General features: G+C 37.0%; 1 protein-coding gene across 1 annotated transcript in view; it reads right to left on the reverse strand.

Moving 5' to 3' along the window:
- RUNDC3B (RUN domain containing 3B) overlaps window positions 1-20,811 on the reverse strand; it is a 54,413-nt gene that overhangs the window by 24,149 nt on the left and 9,453 nt on the right. Inside the window, exons 3-7 of the mRNA XM_074157104.1 lie at window positions 14,080-14,213; window positions 10,980-11,065; window positions 7,327-7,416; window positions 4,184-4,264; window positions 2,252-2,420 (exon numbers count right to left, since the gene is read on the reverse strand). Of these exons, the coding sequence (XP_074013205.1) occupies window positions 2,252-2,420; window positions 4,184-4,264; window positions 7,327-7,416; window positions 10,980-11,065; window positions 14,080-14,213 (560 nt within the window). The remainder of the gene's footprint in view (window positions 1-2,251; window positions 2,421-4,183; window positions 4,265-7,326; window positions 7,417-10,979; window positions 11,066-14,079; window positions 14,214-20,811) is intronic.

Genomic DNA, 20,811 nt, shown 5'->3' on the forward strand with positions numbered 1-20,811 from the left:
AAGAGACAACTTGGAAAAGATACACTCATCATATCTCCAGAGTGGCCTGGAGAAGGCAGGAAGGAAGCAACTGCTCATCATTTTTTTAAAATACAAGATCTAGGCACCACAAAACAAAGCTGGTAGGAGCCAGATTCAAAAGACAGAAAAGGAGATGGCTTTTCACACAACAGATGGGGAGATATGCTTTGCCAAAAAAATTATTTGGATGCTGAAAATTTACATGGGTTCAAGAGGATATTTGACAAGTATTTGGAAGAGAGATCCATCACAGGTTACTAAAGAGACAAAGTCCTGAAAGAAGTCCTTGAGCTGTTATGTGTTGGACAAGAAAGTATTAGAGGAAACAGTGCATACATGTTTGCTTTGTTTTTATTCTTCCTTCCACATCTACTTCAGGCAAGTATCCAAGATAGGATAGTACGATAACCAAGGATTCTTGGTCTAAACCAGCATAGCACTGTTGATACAATAAAGCAACGCTAGGATTTACCTTGCTAAAATAATACCTGACCCTATCCTATTATTTAAACAACTCAGAAGATACAAATGCCTTTTGTCTTAGCTGAAATCCAATCACTTGTCATACTGTGACACTGGTAACGTTCTTTCACCTGTGCTATTAATGACTGCACATACTTACTTAGGAGGCACAAAAGGAATAATTGTTTGCGCAAAGTGAATGACAATAGAGAAAAAAAAAAAAAAAGATCTGTCAGACTCTGTATATCAGTTACTAAAAATACATTATCTTCAGCTTGGTCTTCTTGTCACAAACATCCAGTCTTCCAACACACAGAATGTCAGACAGCCCCTTTGAAAGGAAACACTACCTCTGACTAACTGGTACCTACTGCACTGTGTGCAACTTGATTGTTGCTGCAACTTAGTGCCATGTTAAAGGTTCCAAAAAGGAAAGGAGAGAAACAGTCAGGAAAGGAGCTCTAACAAAGCTGGTGAGGGGTCTGGAGAATAAGTCCTATGAGGAAAGGCTGAGGGAGCTGGGGGTGTTCAGCCTGGAGAAAAGGAGGCTGAGGGGAGACCTCGCTCTCTACAACTCCCTGAAAGGAGGGTGTAGCCAGGGGGGGTTCAGTCTCTTCTCCCAAGTCACAGGGGATGGGACAAGAGGAAATGGCCTCAAGTTGTGTCAGGGGAGGTTCAGATTGGATATTAGGAAAAATTTTTACACTGAAAGGGTTATTAAGCCTTGGAATGGGCTGCCCAGGGAAGTGGCCGAGGCACCATCCCTGGCAGGATGGTGAGATGGTAAAAGACGGGTAGACATAGTGCTTGGTTTAGTGATGGTTTTGTCAGAGTTAGGTTGATGGTTGGACTAGATGATCTGAAAGGTCCGTTCCAACCTAGACAATTCTATGATTCTACGAGCTGCAATAATCTGGGAGAATGCTTGTTGTCTCAGGCCAAAAAACATGCCAACAACCGTTCTTAGACATTGTTGTCTCTGTAGCTGTAATACACTGTTATGAAAAACTGACTAGCACTTTGCTTTTAAAAATACTAAAATACTAAGAAGTTTGCACATACACTTCACCTTTAACTTAGAGTATTTTGGGTTGAAGAGGGAGAACTTACCTTTGGCTTCTATAATAACATTTGATATGCCACCTACATTATTAAAATCTAATACAAACACACTTTTTTTTTCCCCTTTCCCATTCTAGCTTGAAGCAGGCCTTAAAACTACCTATTTTCTAAGAACCCATCTCAGTATCATCAAGAAGATATTTCTGCTTTTCATTCCTAGATCAATTTTTCAACTTTGCTGATCATTTTTGTTTACTGTAAGACTAAATGCTAAACATAAGATCACTGTCATTATAAAAGCCTTCAACTGGCAGTCTACCTACATCAATAAAATTCTATGCCCTCTAAGGAAGGCGGAAGAAAATCACATGGACAGTCACATTCACTTCAAGCTCACAACCTAACTGTTTAAAAGATACACTGCCTGTAACTGAGATTGGAAAAAGGAGCCAAAACTGCTACATTAGATTGTGAAATCCAATCTCTGAATTATTATTATTCTCTTCTCCCTCTCCCCAAACCTTTTTTCCCTCAAATCAATGAGCAAAGATACTTAGACACTCTGAGAATCATAACATTTAAGACCATTTACATGAAGTTAAATAATATTTAATATATTTTTCTGCCTTTACTTAAATGGATATGTCACTAGTTGGCTGGTGACGAGCTTTGGCTTCATCAGCCCCCCCCAAAACTAATAATTTACCTTCTGTTCCAATGCAAGCCGGTACTTCTGTTCTACCCTTTTGCATTTGTTGTACCAACTGTTTTCATCCGTGATGAAAGGAGGACCAACGTTCTCTGGAGTGCTGCCTTCACTGCCACTACTGCCCAGCGTTCTTAGCTCTTCTTCATCACTGCTGATGCTGTCAGAACTGAAGGATCATATTTATTAGCCAAGTGAAAAGTTGTGTTTGTTAAAATGGAAATTCCCCTTGAAATTAAAACACTACAATTCTTACACATATCTAAAGCTTTGTAAACCAAAAAGAATCAAAAAGTTGGGATACGATAGCTCACCACATACAACTTATATTTCAAGCTTTTATTTGTATAGCCAGCTAAAGAATGGGCAAAGATTTGCTTGTGATCTTAGTCAAGTTGTCCTAGGTAAGTCAGACAACTGTATGTGGGATACTCTCCTGGAATTCAAAGGGCCAATTTATTACAATATGCTGTTTAAGGACATGGTGACTTAATCTTCCTTTCACAAATTCAGGGCAAAGAATAGTATTTGAAGATAAATTGTATTTGGTTCTAAAAATGCAAAAAAATAAAAAAGTTATTCTCATTATATTAAGTCATGATAAACTTAATAATGTATCACTATGGTTATAGCCAAGACCATGTGCCTGCTATTTCACAGAACATAAGTACCTCCCTACATAGTATGCAGATTTATTGTTAAATTATCTCCATATCATCCAGAATCAATGTACACCAAAGAATTCAGACCTAAAGGGGCTACAGGAGAGATGGGGAGGGACTCTTTATCAGGGAGTGGAGCGATAGGATGAGGGGTAATGGTTTTAAACTGAAAGGGGGGAGATTTAGATTAGATATTAGGAAGAAATTCCTTACAGTGAGGGTAGTGAGACATACTGGAACAGGTTGCCCAGCAAAGCTGTGAATGCCTCATCCCTGCAGGTGTTCAAGGCCAGGCTGGATGGGCCTTTGAGCAACCTGGTCTGGTGGGAGGTGTCCCTGCCCATGGCAGGGGGGGCCAGAACCAGATGATCTTTAAGGTCCCTTCCAACTCCAACCATTCTATGATTCTATGGTCTATCTCAAAGACAAGAACTTAAATTTATCTCAATACCCTTTTGATATTTTTCCTTACAACTATGCTTTCCATTACGTTAACAGCATTTCCTAGTTTTTTTAAGTAGTGATTCCTGCAACCCCAGGATCCTGCCGTAATGCAAGTCATCCTTTAACTGAACTATGCAATTTGCCGTTAACATGTAAACTAATAAGAACTTCAAGAGAGTAACTAGGATCTTTCCTGTTAGGTTGTACATCTTCAAGACTACTCCTAACTTTCAACTACTTTCTTCATTTTGGCAAACCTTTAGAACACATCCCATTAATTTCCATGCTTTTTGGACATTCCAAATTGCTATCTAATCCGTTTGACAGTGATCATTCTTTTTATTATTAATCATATGGCTGATAAGAAGACCAAAATATAGCTGGAAGGTCAACCTATGTAAGCAACTGGCCATGATTTTCTACTGTGTGCTAACTGCTCGTACTGCATACTGTTTATCTGTCATATCTTACCATTTACCAGGGCATATATAATTTTTATCTACAAAATAACTACTTTTAAATTTATGGCCACACAGAAAAGGCCCAAGAGAAAGGACAACTTGGTCTGGTGATCTTCAAAGGAAATAAAAAAATTGTTTACTGCTGAACTGTGATTCTAATCCAAGTAAACAAAGGTAGGATGACTCATTCTGATGAGTCAGGTAGTAATTCCATCAGTCTGAAAGAGCAAGGTAGCTGAGTGTACAGGTTTGTGTTTAGATATGGAGATTATTTTGAATATGAAATGAAAAGTAAGAGGCCCGGTAGGAAGTAAAATTTTGCCCATGAAATAAAAGAAAAAAAGTAGCGTAAAGATAAAAGGTACCTTTGGGTGAACTTCAAGTACGGTGTATAATCTATGACAGCTGGAAAGCTGCCATCCAATCCCTCACCCTTCAGACAAAAACTGATAAAACAGTAAAACAATAATAAGATTATAACAAGAAAATTGAATGACAGTGACAGTTGAATTTTACCAATGTGAAATTTGATTTTTCTTAATTTTTTGTTAATAAGAAAGGCCTAAACACTGAAATAAAGTATCATACAGCAAAATCCTACTCAGTTGAGCTAGACTGTTTAATATTGAATGAGAGTCACTGAGCATATTATAGGATAATGAAAACCACAACAAACAGGAATTTCACATAATCAGGGAATAGATTAGGGCAAGTGGTATAAACCCTAATGTTTAAATAGTCACTTTTATTCTGAAAATACAGATGGATTGCAAAGGAACAAGAAAAGGAAAGTCAGCTGAAGCAAGAGCAACAGAAGAGCTATGAATGAACTTGGAATCTTCAGTGTTTAATCTCATTTAAAGTTTTTGCAGAGTGCTTATGTAACCATCCTACTAACTTTAAGTCAAAAATCGGTTCTCAAAAATATTTCAGAGTCTTTCTCGTTTCAGACACTTTCTTGTGTTGGGCTGCATGAAGATGAGGAACACTAATGAAACTAACTTTCAAAAAATGTTCTCAAATGATTGTAGCTTTATAAAGCTCTGATCTACATTGTATTCCTTTTGTACTATATATAAAAGACTGTATATGAATCATGTTTAATTATCACAGAAGCAACAAAATTAAAGCCTTGCCTCTACAAGGCTCATATTCCTCACTCCTCCTACCTCTGTCATCCAAAAAACAGATTCGACTAAGACACAGCTTTTGCTACCTTAATTGCAAAGTGCCATTTTTGACAATGCAGTCACTTAAGTGATATTTGAGAAGTAAAACTGAAGTGTGTTTTTTTTTTTTCCCTAAGAAAAGAAAAGCAAAGAAAACAACAAAATACACAATTCCACATTGCTGCAAGAGGGGAAAAAAATATTTAGATTCTGTTTTCACCTGGGTTCCCTGATCTTCACCTCAAAGTCTTATTTACAGTTCCACACAGATAAGCCAGTGAACATTTATTAGAGACTCAAACTGAAAAAAATCCACTCAAATATAACATGCAAGGAATAGCTACAGCTTCTCAGCTACTCAAACCACAATACTATGAACTGTATGTGTCACAATAAAAATGCTCCTATAGCATTTTTAGTAGTAGTTCCTATTTTGGCCAGAAAATTTCTAGGCTCTTAAAAGTTGCATTAACAAAACCTTAAATGTCTCCAACGAGAACCAACCATTACTCTGAATACTATTAACAGATACCTAAAATATGTTTATATTAGAAATCAGAGGATACAGGAAGAACAAGTACGCTCATACAACTAAGCTCTCATACCAGTAGTATGTATCACTGATGCTTATACAAGACAAACACAGTCAATTGATGGTTATTTATGGGAGGATTTACATATTGCAGACCTACTCTTGCTATGCTTCTTATTCATGTATAGCTATAGTCCTTCCAAATATACTGCTAAACTGCTTCTGTATTAATTTTGCATAGTATAAAGCTTAAACTAATAAAATCTGGTAAGATTTGAATTTGCTGTACAGAAGGCTGCCTCTCTTATCGTTCTGCAGCACACCTCTGTCCCCCCTGAACTTATGTTGAGGATGCAGTTAAGCCAATCTAGTGACTAAATGCTGGCAAAAGAAGCTATTCTGCATTTTCAACATCTCCCTCTCCGGTTTTTCTTTTTTTCGCCCCAAGCCCCTACCAGACATTTCCTTTCCCCTCCTTACAGTGGCATTGGCACTTATCTGACTCCATGATCTTGTTCAGCCATCAAGACCTCAATTTTTAGTTTTTTTTTCCCTTTAGTATCCAATTGCAGTTCCACATGCAGCTGAACTAAATGCTCTACCGCCACCAGAAAGGGAAGACATTAGTCATTCCCTTTTATTCCTTCTGTGAGCCTTATGGTCCCATAATGTCTGCTGCTAGTAAGATGCTTCGTGAACCAACCCAGCTAACAACAAAAGAACTATCCTGTCTTCTTACTGGGTATGCTTTTTAACTCTTTAACAAGTTAAGCTGGCTCACAGAAGGGTCCAACAAGCCTCAAAACTGGTCTGAGGGTACATAAGCAGGAGTAAATCTCCAAAGGCCTTTTGGCAACAATTACTCAGTGCATCCAGGGAGACTACATGGTGTTTTCTGCCAATTTATCTCCTAAAATGGTTTGTGAAGAGCATTAATGTTGCTGCAGGGTAAATATTAACCGTGTACTGCCAGGAGACTGGAGAAAAGCATTATCACTCTCCTTTTCCCTACGCTGTGTAAAGAACCCCTTCCCCAATGGCTCCGCGTGAGGCTGAGTGGGCCCAGACAGACACATTAATAGGGCCTTGCACCAGCCAGGTTTGATCTTTTTACAGGCACTCTAGTCTTTATACCTTGCTGATGTTCGTACATCACCAAGATGTTTTTCATGTTATCTAGGGCATGTTTGCACCTTCATTACCCCAAACCACAGAATTAATCATATAACAAGGCACACAAAAGCCTAGCTAGAGATTGCGAAGGTAAATTCATGTAATCTGATGATACTTTGCAGTTTGGCTGCAGTTAATTATAACACAAATTAATATTAAATGGTCATTTGTAGGTTAAGCTTTTAAAATCTAGAAGTGCTAAAGTTAAAGATACCTATACCTTCTACATATGCAGTTACAACGCTGTCATTGAGACCAGGGCATAACCATGCATTTAATCACAGTTTTCCTTACAGATTAAAAATAACTTTAAAAGATTCAATTGTCTGTTAGCTTCACTTAATAGGTTTGATATACCTTCTGCAATTATACTTCTGATTGCTTTCAGGATTTTGATACCTGAAAGAAAGATTGTGTAATCATGCAGCTATATAAACTATGGCAAACTTTGTTTTATCTAGAAGAGCCATTAAAGATCTCTCTCTCTCTCTCTCCCTCCCCATCTTGCTCCCCCACGATTTTGTCTCTCCAACTAGAGAATCTAACAAAGGGAATCTAACAATGTTTTCCATAATGCATTGATATATAAGTACTTTCCCTGAGCGTTTTGTTATGAAGCATGCAAATATAATACCTGAAATCAATTGCATTGAGTCCCAACAGCATACCAGCCAGCATATTTGCTTCTTCACCAAGAACAATTGCTCCATCCTCATAAAATCTCCTTCAATAGAAAATAAATTACTTCAGTTAATACCATTTTCTCTCAAGTAATTATAATGTTTTCATAGTTAACAGAAAACTGAAGAAATCCAGTTTAAATAAATATATCTCATGTGAACCCCAGGGGCATTCATATTTCATTTCAAATAAAGCAAACCAATAGACTGCACAGCATAAAACCCCACAATCTTTGAGGACATAAAAATTTAGACAGAACAAAAAGAATTTACAATTTGGCATTAAGAAATAGTAGAAGAGGATGGACAAAATGCAAAGAAAATGAAGATATCTTATACTTTACTGCTGAAAGGAAGAATTTGTGTCACGTACATAAAAAAAGTTATTATTCCATAGTATAAAAAAAAAAATCGTCTCTCACAATTGTACTTGCAGGCTCCTTTAAAGTTCAACATTCAGTCTTCAGTCTTCGTAGTTGATTATGTGAAAAAAATATTTTCACAAATCAGCTATTTTCCAGGTAGCATACTTTTTCTTAAAATACTGCATGCTGGGAAGATGCATGCTGCATCCAGTTATTCCAAGATTTAAAATTTTCATTATTTTGAGGGAGTGCTTTCTTACCATCAATTTTTAATTGTAAAACACCTACTGGCCAAAGTTTTAGAACTCCACGGCTTGATCTCAAAATACACTTCGCATACCCTGGTATATGCAGACTTGTCAAGGTTGCTTGAGAACCAATAAAGCAACAATTTCAAAATCTGTGTTCCCTCACCACCTCCCCATTCTCTCCTGTTTATTCTAATTTTCTCCTCCCAGGTACCACAGAAGAAACATTCCAAGCACAGGTCAGGTGAACAGGACCCACCAGTGCCACACACGGTCTTGGTGTGTTTAGCAAAGCAGCACAAAACTTTAATTTCTGTCTCAAAGGAGTCTTGGCAGCAGCAGAGGCAAAAAGGTCACTAGAATTCACCTGAGCGTTACATGTGGAAAGAGGGGAACAAGACTGTTCAGTACCAAAGGCAAGGTTGAAAGGCCACTTACCAGAAACTGAGATGCACAGTCCACCTAGCCATTCTAGCAATGGATGATTGCAAGAAGGTGCCAGGTTACTGAATGCAACCTATCTTTCAAACAAACACCAGCAACTCTGCCCTACCAAATGCTCCATCTGTTTTAAGAACTGCTCAAAAGCATTGAGATGGCTCAGCGAGAGTTCAAGTTGGCTGCATGGCAAACGTCCAGAAAAGACACATTTTGGGGCACAGCTCCAAAGACTGAACTGTGTTATAATGCACGCTGTCAGAAGTCCCACTTTTGCAGTTTCATAACAGACATCCATTTGCCGTAAGGAAACAAGTTGCTCAAGACCTTGGAAGTTCTCAGTGGAAGCAAGAAATCTGGAAGACTTCCTCTGGGAAGACAGAGATGATAGTCCTAACACCGAGACTATAATGTACACACTCAGCTCTCCACCCTCTGACTTCAGGAAGGTCACCAGGAGGCTCTACCAGCCACTGGTTGAGACAGAATACTGAGCTAGATAGACTTTAGAGTCTGATTCAGTACAGTTACTCTTATTTGCGAGCTAACAGCAATGCTCCCAGTACGACCTGATTACAAACCATTTCACTGGCATTTGTAAAAATCACTGCCAAGTACCAATCTGTACCATGTTCAGTTTATATTGTAAAATGGCGCCTAGGAAGTAAACACACAAAAAAAGACAGGGCATACTTGTTGCAGTGAGACACATGTGTTAGTCTGACAGCAGAAGTTTCTTAAACCAGCTACAGTAACCCAGCCAAAACAACAGCCCTTTTGGAAAACCCACAAATATTCTTTCAGTGTTACGTAGTTGACATCTCACAGCAGAACGGTCTACTTTAACTTAAGAGTCTGTGCTGACCAATTTGTTAGAAAAATAATTGTGACGTCATGCCTAATCCAATCCCCTTCAAAGTGTAATATGCAGATGCAGCACTAATAACGTGCTGCTTCATTAAAGGACTAGCCCTAAGATTTGGCACCTAAACATAACAGCAAAGTTTAAAAAGAGCCAGCAGTTTGATAGGTAAATCTCATATTCTACATATACACGTGTGTAACATATGATGTTTATGAAAACTGTTATTAAATATACATATAGCACAATACATAATTAAAGTGCTAAATAAGTGGTGCAAAGCATCACCAAAAAATTCAGGCCACTTACTAGGTATCCAAAATCCCACACAGGAAAAGAGAACATGTCCATTATTGCTAGTGGATTGGAAATCTACACTACCAAGATCTGAAACTGTAACTATTATTTTCATTAGATATATTTAAACATTACTTCAAAAAACACTTTGCACTCACTATATTTGGAATGCAAGAGAGGTTGTTTCCAAAAGCTATACCCCTGAAAGAACATTCAAATATATGAAACTTTAACATGTTCAAATAAATTAATCTGAAACTGCTAATAAAATAATACCACTGTTATCCACTAGAAACAAATGGCAGTACCCAACAGGCACAAAGAATGTACTACTTAACTACATAGTTACTGACTCTCCTCTTCCTCCTCATCTCCCCCTCAAAAACCCAACTGACTTTTCAGTTTGAGGCACCATGAGCAAATCTTTTCCAGAAATCTTTCTTTTATGAGCTTCTTGTCTACTGTAAATGCAAGCAAACCTGGATAAAATAAAGACGACAGGTCTGGAAGCATCAATAAATGGGACATTGACCTAGATGTGTTTCAAAGTCACCTTCATATTGGCAAAATATGTGGAGATAAGTGGACAAATAGTATTACAAACCGAAATAATATTCTAAATGAACAGAAGTCCTTACAGAGAAAATTCTTACTGTTTAAATAGTCCACTCAGTATGTCTAAAACTTTTAGAGTTTAACATAAGGTACCACAATGTGTTATAGACTTACTCATATTTAGATGACTTCATCATAATTCTACAAAACACACTTGTTATTGGATAAAGCGGCATATAACAATCACATTATCCAGAATCAGACTAAAACTGCCAGAGTATTTTTTTTTAATCACAAAGCATATTCTTGTCCAGAACACCTTCTACCATTAGGAGGTACGACAAAAATTTATTACATATTTTTCATACTACATCAAGAATCCTAGCTATGCCTGATTACTAATTCTGTATTTCTCTAAAGTTTCCTGGAATTCTTTGCCTTTCTTCTTCAAGAAAAGTTCCAATAAAAATTATTTTTTACGGAGTCTCTAGGGCTTTCTGTCAACCATACCCGATTTTGAAAAGAACGTTACAATTTTCTACCCTTATCATGCTACAATTTCAGAATTACTTCCTTCTTTGGAGAGTTTTCTTCTCTGTTGACCTTTTAAGAATTCCAGGCTTATTTCTACATCTTTAAAATCACAAAGGGATTTTCAATTTTGCAGTTTCGCCCATGCTAAAATCCAATCAGTACCAACTCCAGATATCTTTTGCTAGGTTACAGCTCTTACTAGCAATATCCTCTCCTATACAAATCAAGTGGAACATTCACTTTCAAACCTAAGTCCCTCACTTAAGCAACATTTGCTAAAATATTGCAAAAATAAAAGTTTTAGAGACCTGGTTGTTTTGAAGTCTCTCAGAGCTGTGGAAATATATTCAGACAAATGCTTTTCCATAAGTGCTACTCTGATCCAGGCTCGACCCTGCAAGAAGAAACAGACACCAATTATTTAAGTATTATAGAATGAAACACTTCATTTTACCCAGGTAAATCAGCTGTATTCATTTTCAGGTGTAAAATTAACTGATTAACAGAACTACCTCTAAACAGAAATTGTTGGTAGGATGTACTTCATTGTAGTAATAATAAGAATAGAAAACACATGCTTACAAATAAACTTTACTAAGAAATAGAGCTCTCCTAGATTTGAAGGGGAAACAAAAAAAAAAGTTTTCTCCAGCCTTTTGAAAATTTCATGTACATAAGTGGTAGCAGATCAGGGTAGAACACTTTTCATTTCAAAGACGAAGGTGTTGGAAGCATCCAATCAGTTCCACTTTAAAGCAGCAGTAACCCACCCTCAAGGCGATTTAGGTAAAAACTAATTCTCTGTGTTCATTCAAATGTTTGTGGGATCAATAAAAAAACAAAAAATAATTATAACTCAGTAATATATTTTTATCATGTAATTTGCATAAGTTATTTTCTCCCCTCTGTAAAGACATCATTATAGAAGGTGCACATAACATACAGGAATGAAATCAAATCTAAGAGGCCTAAAACTTGTAGTCCAAACACAAAACTTCATCCAAACAGTTCTATAAACAATAGCAATAGCTTAAAAAATTACCTTTAGGAATATATGTTGCACTATGTTTACAGGTCTAGGGCACAGGATTGTACCTTACAAGAAAGACACCTTTCAAATGGTTGCATAGTTATGACTGTCAGTTTGAGAACACCAGGAACATTTCTTGTAACCCCCATAAACTTACAAATAGTTACATAAGAAGTATTTCTGCTACATATATTTGGTGCTTATTGACATCTAGCTGAATATCACTACAGACATTCTACCAAAATCATCTGTAGTAGATTATAATTCTACTTTTAATTTATATAGACCTAGCTCAAACTAAACTTATTATAAGGTAGGCAGATGCTAAATAACAAAAAAAGTATAAATATCGCTTTTATAAATACCAACACAGCAAAAACTTTAACATAGAGCGAACTAAAATTAAAAGGACGTTTATCTGGATAGCTGCCTTTATGTTGCTGTTATTTAGAACATAAGCAAAACAGTCCAACCCTGATGCTGCTGCTTAGCTAATAACTAAAGCCTATGCAGCTCCAGTGAAAGCAGGGCTAACTAGCACAGGCAAACCCTTACTAACAGCTTCCAGACTCAAGCAGACCTCCCCATCTGGACCACCAGTAAAACTGATGCATACCACTGGTGTCTATGTAGACATGCCTCCAACCTTCTCAGATACGGACATCCAAAAATACTCCCACATGCACCTTTAAAAATTCACTGCTGCTCTCCACACTCATTGCACAAATCAGCTCACTTGTTTACTATTTGGCATGGAGTTTTCCACCAAGTAAAAGAAAATTTTAATTTATTTAAAAGAGCATTTCAGAAAACAGCTTTGCATCTTATTATCTACTGAATTTAAGTATTCATATCTATTAAAATGTTGGCATTCAGAAATACCTTTAAAATAAATCCTGAATATAAGCAATAAAATCATCAGATTATAAAACATGAGTTTCTCCAGAAAGTATTTGGAAATAAGTTCTCCAAATTATCTGAACTTCCAGATCTCAACATAAGCAAGAAGAAAAGCTGCATGATAAATTATCAGTCTGCTACTCCAGTACATTGAGAGCTAGGAAGAGCATGTAATACTCTGGATAGGAAAACCAAACAATAACATTTTGCCCTAGCATCTCAAGAGTTTAAAAGCTTTCACACAAATTACAAATATGTTTACTATATAAAATTCAAAACTGAGTCTTGAGTCAAAAGAAGAAAAGGGCAAGAGTAGATATAGCAAATAAGCTGTTCTGCAATACTATAGATCATCAGAACAGCTGCTCAAAGATCTCCTGGACTCATGTTGCTGCTTAATCTAAGCATCATCTTTTATGGAAGAAAACTGTGGTTGCATAAGTACCTGTAATTTAAATTGTACTAACCACACAGTCGTGCCCCTGAAAAAAACCTACAAAGGTTTTGTATATAACAAGCTAATTATTTGCACCTGACCAATGACACCAACTGTGAATAATTCAGAGTATAAGAAAAATCTGGAACTACAGGATTTTTGGAATAGACATAGAACATAGTTTGGATACTTGTTCAAACAACTGACTCGAGCTCATTTAAGAATAAAAAGGATTAAGAACATTAATTTGTGCATCCTTTTACACTACTTTCAAGTCAGAAGGTTCTCAGTTATCAATCAAGTCTGCTTTACACAGGAATATAAACTATTGAAAAGCATTCTAATCTGGTAAAAAGAACTTGCAAACTCCATCCAAGAGTATTTTTTTTTTTAGATGTTGGTTGTTGCGTTATTAAGATTTAATGACAGGTCAGTTTAAAGGTTATTCTTATTCAGTTTATATGCATATAAACACATTCTTAGCGTTTCCATCATACCTACAACCAGAAATCATGATGTCATTTCTATATGAATCCTTTAAAGCTATGGCGCTTTATTAGCAAATAAATCTATTAAAGGCTTCCTGCACAATTACACCAACAAACTCAAGAGCTGATCACACCTCTTCTATGAGTGCATAAATTATATACTATTATTTCTACAATTTTAAAATAATATTTGTTAGGCATGCCTGCATGAACTTCATTTCCCTCAACATACTGCATTTTCAAAAAATTATGTACGTTTGAAAATGTGAAGGCAATCATTTTATAATACAACATGCTCACTGAATAGAGAATTTGAGATTTACTCTGCTAAATAACATAAAGTTTAAAAGAAATATTTACTTCTTAAAAAACCCCACTTTTAAATCTGAATATATTTACTAGGTAAGTGTAAAAATAATTAATTCAAACAATGAAAAATTTTGTGGGGCAAGCTTAGCAATACGCCTTTCTTCTGGGTACAGAAATGTCAGCTATATTTTTACACAAAACAATGTAATAAAAAAAAAAGTCAATTTGACCTTTCTCTTCCCTACCTTAGCTCTAGAAGAACCGACATTCTCCATGTTCTCAATACTGCAGATGCAATTGTGAGAGACTTTTCGACAAGCTACTCGAATGTAGTCCCAGAAACTACGAGGACTTTCATAGCCGAACCAGGTGATCTGACCTTAAATCAAAATACAAGATATGTAAAGATTTATGAATCTCCCTCTCTGCTTATTGGAGATGAACATAATTAAAATACTTCCCCATAGGTTGCCTGCACTGTCAGGACTTTTTACTAGCAAGTCCATAAATTCCTACTGAAAACTGGCTCACATGTAAAAAAAACCAACTTGCGTTACGCAGTTCACTGATGCACAAGGAGAAGTTTGGGACTTTTGTGTACAAATGTGTATTTTGTCTTTTTTTTTTCCCCCCCCCTTGTTAGTATGGTATAATGATACCATAGAGTTCTTCACAGGACCCTTAAATCACAATAGAGCACACACTGTTATGACTTAAAAATATGATGCAAGAAGTATTTCTGTTATTTGTTTTAGGTAGTACCACGTGTTTCACCAATGCAGTCAAGAAAAGGGAGTTTAGTTCTTTAAAAAAATATTTTTAATATATATAAATAAAAGACCACTGTTTGCTGTGGTATTGGTGTCTTTATTTTGGGAGCGGACTGTAATTTTTCAAAATGGGCTTTCATTGAAGGAAAAAGTGATGCATGATCAAAAAAGTTCTGCAGTCACAATTTATTTTGAGTACACACAGAATGTTCCTTGGGAAGCTGACCAAAATTAACTGAGCAAATCAATATATCTTCTGGTGCTTTAACCAAAATCCTGTTTTTTCCAACTAGCAGTGTATTGCAGTTAGAAAATGAAAGGCAAAATTACATACTACTTGCAATCACTCCACACCAAATAAATTGCATCACAGACATAACAGTCCAGCCCCATTTTTCAGACTGAACAGCATACAACTGTGAACAGGTATGTAAAAAGTAAGATGAACATTACCCTCTGGTGACTGCCATATTACATATGCACAAAACCTTTCTCCATATAACATGAAATCTTATTTTTAAGCTAATTTTATTTTATTTCAAGTCTTGACTTGTAGTTCTGAAGCTTTACTAATTTATCAGACGTTTCCAATTCTTTTGTTGTTAGAAAGGTCAGATTTCAAGAATGAAAATATTAGACTGATACTGCAAATTACAGAATCATAGAATGGGTTGGGTTGGAAGGGACCTTAAAGATCATCGAGTTCCAACCTTAAAGATCATCTAGCATCCCCCACAGGCAGGGATACCTTCCAAAAGACCAGGTAGCGCCTTGAACACCTCCAGGGAATGGGGCATCCACAACTTCTCTGGGAAACCTGGTCCAGTGTCCAGCGTCTCACCACCCCCACAGTAAAAAATTTCTTCCTAATATCTAATCTAAATCTACCCACTTTCGGTTTAAAACGACTACCCCTCATCCTATCACTACACTCCCTCATAATGAGTCCCTTCCCATCTCTCCTGTAGGCCCCCTTTAGGGACTGGGAGGCTGCTATAAGGTCTCCCTGGAGCCTTCTCTCCTCCAGGCTGAACAGCCCCAACTGGCCACGCTTCTTTTGATGCAGCCCAGCGTACAGTTTGCTTTCTGGGCTGCCAGCACACATTGCCGGCTCATGTTGAACTTCTCGTCAACCAACATCCCCAAGTCCTTCTCCTCAGGGCTGCTCTCCAGCCATTCTCTGCCCAACCTGTATTTGTGCTTGGGATTGCCATGACCCAGGTGCAGGACCCTGCACTTGGCCTGGTTGAACTACATGAGGTTCGCACAAGCCCACCTCTCAAGCCTGTCCAGGTCCCTCTGGATGGCATCCCTTCCCATCAGCGTGTCGACTGCACCACACAGCTTGGTGTCATTGGCAAACTTGCTGAGGGTGCACTCAATCCCACTGTCCATGTCACCGACAAAGATATTAAATGGCACTGGTCCCAATATGAACCCCTGAGGAACACCACTCATCACTGGTTGCCACTTGGATATCAAGCCATTGACTGCAACACTTTTGAGTGTGACCACCCAATGGAGAGAGGGGGATCATACATGCTGGAAATCATACATACCAAACATAAAATGCCAAAATATGATGACAAGAATATTTTTATCTAGCATGACTTAGCTCCAAGCATACTTAGAGTAGTGTCAAAGATCTGTCCCCCATGATCTTAAGAAATTCAAATGGTGTTGTTTTTCTTCCCTAGAGGGTGCATATAACTTGGCTTTGTGATCTATCTGCTTACTTCACCACATGGATTTATTTATTAAATTCAAAGCTTGATAAAAGACTTGTAAGAACAAAAAAAAAAAAAAAAAGAAAGCAGGAAGAACTAATATATATGACTCAATATGCCAAAGGAAAAATAAAATCCCAGGGTGCTTCAGTCACTGTAGATTCAGATCTTCTCAGCTCTAAGGACTAAAATAAAAGAATTTCAATGAGGTAAGCAGTCTTACAAACTTACTATTTTTGTTGAAATGCCAAGTGTAGTGGACAGCAAGAAAAATTCAACAGCATCTTAACAATATGAAAAACTACAGATATATTTCAAATTTTTTACCGTATCAGAAACATTTCTGCCCTGGGGATTATACCTGCACAATTAAATGCAACTTAAGTGTGAAGATGACTTCATGTCACCAATTACAGTGCCAACTAATAAAGGCAAGCATATCACACAATAAATTTTGTGGCTTTTTCAAACTAACTTAAGGACAGAAAATATTCTGCAAAAACCAGACACTTTCACTCTATAATTTTCTAAAGTCACCAATTCAAAACAATTCCTTTTGTAAATGAACACCTGAAAAACACATTATTTAAAAACAAAAATACCTTTATAACAGAAATACATACCGGTGCACAGCACTTATTTGACTTACGCTGACCAACAAAGCAAGCTGTCCATAATTACAATATACCCTGACATAACGGTGGGCTCTCATCTTGCAGCCAGCTCTGCAACAGGGGATGGTGGGTTCCAGACTTCAGTAGGAGTTGTCTTCACTGAGCTGGCTCAGGACTTTTTGTGAACCAGACTTCTATATTTTACTATTTGCTCCCTACAACTTTAAACCTTGCGCACACTCTAGAAATTAACATCATGTGAAGAAAAACTTCCTTAATCATTCTATACACAGAAAAATGTTGGAAAAGAGTCTCCAAGAATAGTGAGAATGTATTTTAAGAACTACTAAATAAGATATTAAGCTGTATATTCCCTACAATTTTAAAAACTTTCAGCATATGAAATTCTGTTTGGCCCTCAATGCACTCAATGTACACAGCCATAAGAACTCTCAAGAACGAGGAATGAACTAGTTCCCACTACTCAGCGCTCCTCCTGGAATACTGTGTCCAGTTCCGGTCCCCACAATTCAAGAAAGACATGGACAGATTGGAGAGGGTCCAAAGGAGGTCCATGAAGTTGTTCAAAGGGCTGGAGAACCTGCCCCATGAGGAAAGACTGAAGGCATTAAGTCTTCTCTCCCTAGGGAAGAAAAGATTCAGAGGGGAACTCATCACAGTATTCCAGTATTTAAAAAGTGTCTACAAAGATGACAGAGACCCTCTCTTTACAAGACACCACATGGAGAAGAGAAAGGACAACAGGTAAAAGTTTCATCTCAACATAAGAAAGAAGGTTTTTACAGTAATAACAATCATTCACTGGAACAACCATCACAGGGATGTGGTAGAGTCCCCATCGCTGGAGGTTTTCAAGATGCAATTGGACAGGGTGCTAGATAATCTCATCTAGGCTCCATTTCCCACAAATGGTTGGACCAGATGATCTTTCGAGGTCCCTTCTGATCCAGGCTGTTCTATGATTCTAAAGGGTCCTAATAAACTTGAAAGCTAATTCTAGTATACAACTTATACTCTGTCAAAAACTTATACTTAAGGAAAGAGTAAGTTCCCTGGGAGGTCCAAAGGACAAAGAGTATGTGGTCTTTGCCACAAAGTTTATATGTCATCAGAAAACACAGAAGCTGACAGCTATTCCAACAGGAATGGTGTTATTGTTTTTGTCAGCCAAACAAAATTGTTAGGTAGGCATGGAAGCTGCAAGTTTAATATTAAGCATTGTTCAAATTAATTCAGTTCCTGTCTACAGAACTGCAAAGCAAATAGAAATGATGTTGTGAATTTTTTTTATTTCACATTTTTGAATACTGCTACACACCTATTTGTATCAGCTCATTTCTGCTCCAGTCTGACAACTAGATACAAACATCTGTAACACTAGCTGCTGCAGATCTTTTTTCACGCCCAAGAAATTATTCACAAATAAAGACATTAAACAGTTTGATTCCTACTCAAACACAGTTCAATCTCATATCTACAAAGTTCCTCAATTACAAAGTAATAATGATAAGGATGCTCTAAGGTACGGGCAGGTTTTCTCCAGACTTCCCTGCATTATTTAGTTCACAGCAAAGTTTTCTATCCTGTAAAAAATAAGTCTTAATACAACTTGTTGGTAATAAACTGGCATGAGAAAGTAGAATGAGCTAAATCACAAATTACACCAGAGCACTACTACTTCTATTTAGCCAAAATCAGTAATAAGGTCACTAAGCGTGTATAAGTATTTAATCTAGTAACAAAAGCTATTCTTCTAATAGCATTATTGCACCAAAAATAAAGGGCTACAGCAGCTATATGCTTAGACTTCCTTTTTCATGACAGTAGTGCCTTCAGCTCTTATTTCCTTAACCTACCTTTTTCACCCCCATTATATCTCCATTACCTTAACTATTTTACCCAGCACACTTGTTTCCCTCAGGACGAGCAGCATTACAAGCTGCATCTAACTCACTCAAAGAATCCTGCTTCCTCACCTGTGACCTAGACCTACAAGTGCAAATTGTCTTCTGCAGACATAATTCATATCCTTTCCCTTCGCAACCACTGTTTATGCCTGAACTATTAGAATTCAGGGAATTTTAATCAATAGAAATTATATTCATATTCATTGCTTAAAAATAAAGACTACACGAAACAGCAGGTAGTAGTAAGTGCTTTTTTTCCCTCCTAAAAATAAGTAAAATAAAAATTGTATGAGAAGGGCTAAATTGTGCACTGCATAAGAAAAGTTACCAATTAAAAAATTATTTATTTAATAATTCACCGTACTGTGAAGAAGTGGTGCAAAACCTGAACATTTACCGGTTACAACACTAGTACAACCATTGCTACCACCAGACTACTGACAATGCATGAAACTAGAACATTTTATAGAATGAGGAAAGGAAGAAAATTATTACATTTATCTTTCCACTCAAGCAGCACTGATCACCCTAGTAGCTTACTACTCATAGTAAGTATTCTAAAAGAAAGAAGAAAAGAAAGCAAATGAACTCCACAGTCACTAAAAATTAGGAATAACATAGATCAGATACAGAGACATGCAGCTTCCACAGGCAACTTTAGCAGAAGCTTTTGACATGTTTCTAATGCCTTCTAAATGTACAGGAAAAAAGGCGCACAGAAGTTGTGAAAGTGTCAACATAGCCCAGTACAGCATACTGTTTTGTATCATTATGGAGGTAAATGCAAGTGCATAGACAAGGAGTACGTTAACAGTAACCACAACATGCAAGAATTGAAGAACTCACAAACAAATGCACCATATATGTTGTCAGTGACAGAACTTAATTTATATACCAAAGCTGTCTCTAAGCATGCATACTGGCTAGCAGTTTGCATATGAACACATTTTGCTTTAAAGGATATTACAATGAAAACAGTGAGTCAACAAATACATACACATTACAACAGTTTTCATAAATATGTTTGAGACTATGGCTAGAAAAATCTGCAATAGTTATTAATGTTCTTCAGTACTAACTCAGTTAAAACTATCAATTTCAAGTGATAGAAAAAGGCAGAAAACTATACAACACCAACCTAGTAAAGACAATATATACATCACTTTGAATTGACTTTAGGGTTTAAATCATGTAGGATATATCTGTGATCAAATCCCAAGTTCTGTTGTTGAACCCTTTTTGATGCCCCTACCATTTGTGCACTAACTATATTTTCTTAGCTGATCTGATAAAAAGGACACTTACAGGAAATATACCTGAAAAATCTGTGGCCAGCAGTGAAAACAAGAAACCACCAAGACAACTACATCTTAACCTCCACAGTATGGAATGGTTAATAAAGGAACAAATTCCAAACAACTATCCGGGGAAAAAAAATGCCTCCTGAAATTACCCAGCTTGCTTTAAATATTATCACACATACATTTGTATACAAATTACACAGCACAGGCATAAGTATCTGTCCATTTCCTAGAGCAGAAGGCAGTCAATGGCTTGTAATCCCTGAACAGACAGTTAATACAGCTCACTCTCTTCCTTAGGGCAAGTCAAAACCAGGCTGAGTGCCAGGCTGCTTTTTCTAAAAACACTGGCCTATTCCTGACTGCTACTTACTGGCATTGCTGTACATCTAACTATAAGGTAATACAGATGTGGCCTTTTGGTCATGGCATATTATGTTACCTTTTTGGAACTATTTTGGTGCCATATGTGCTAAGTCTTCTGTGTCCCATGAACAGATACCTTCATTCAAGCAGCATTCACAGATCTCTGTTATGTGAGCTGATATATTTATGCTGACCTCATTTTACTACCAAGCAAACACCCACATCTCAAGCACTCTTAAGAAAATAAGCAGGTGGGTTAAGAAGCGCATCC

This window comes from Numenius arquata, chromosome 12 (assembly GCF_964106895.1).
Source record: "Numenius arquata chromosome 12, bNumArq3.hap1.1, whole genome shotgun sequence".
NCBI classification, from domain to species: Eukaryota; Metazoa; Chordata; class Aves; order Charadriiformes; family Scolopacidae; genus Numenius; species Numenius arquata.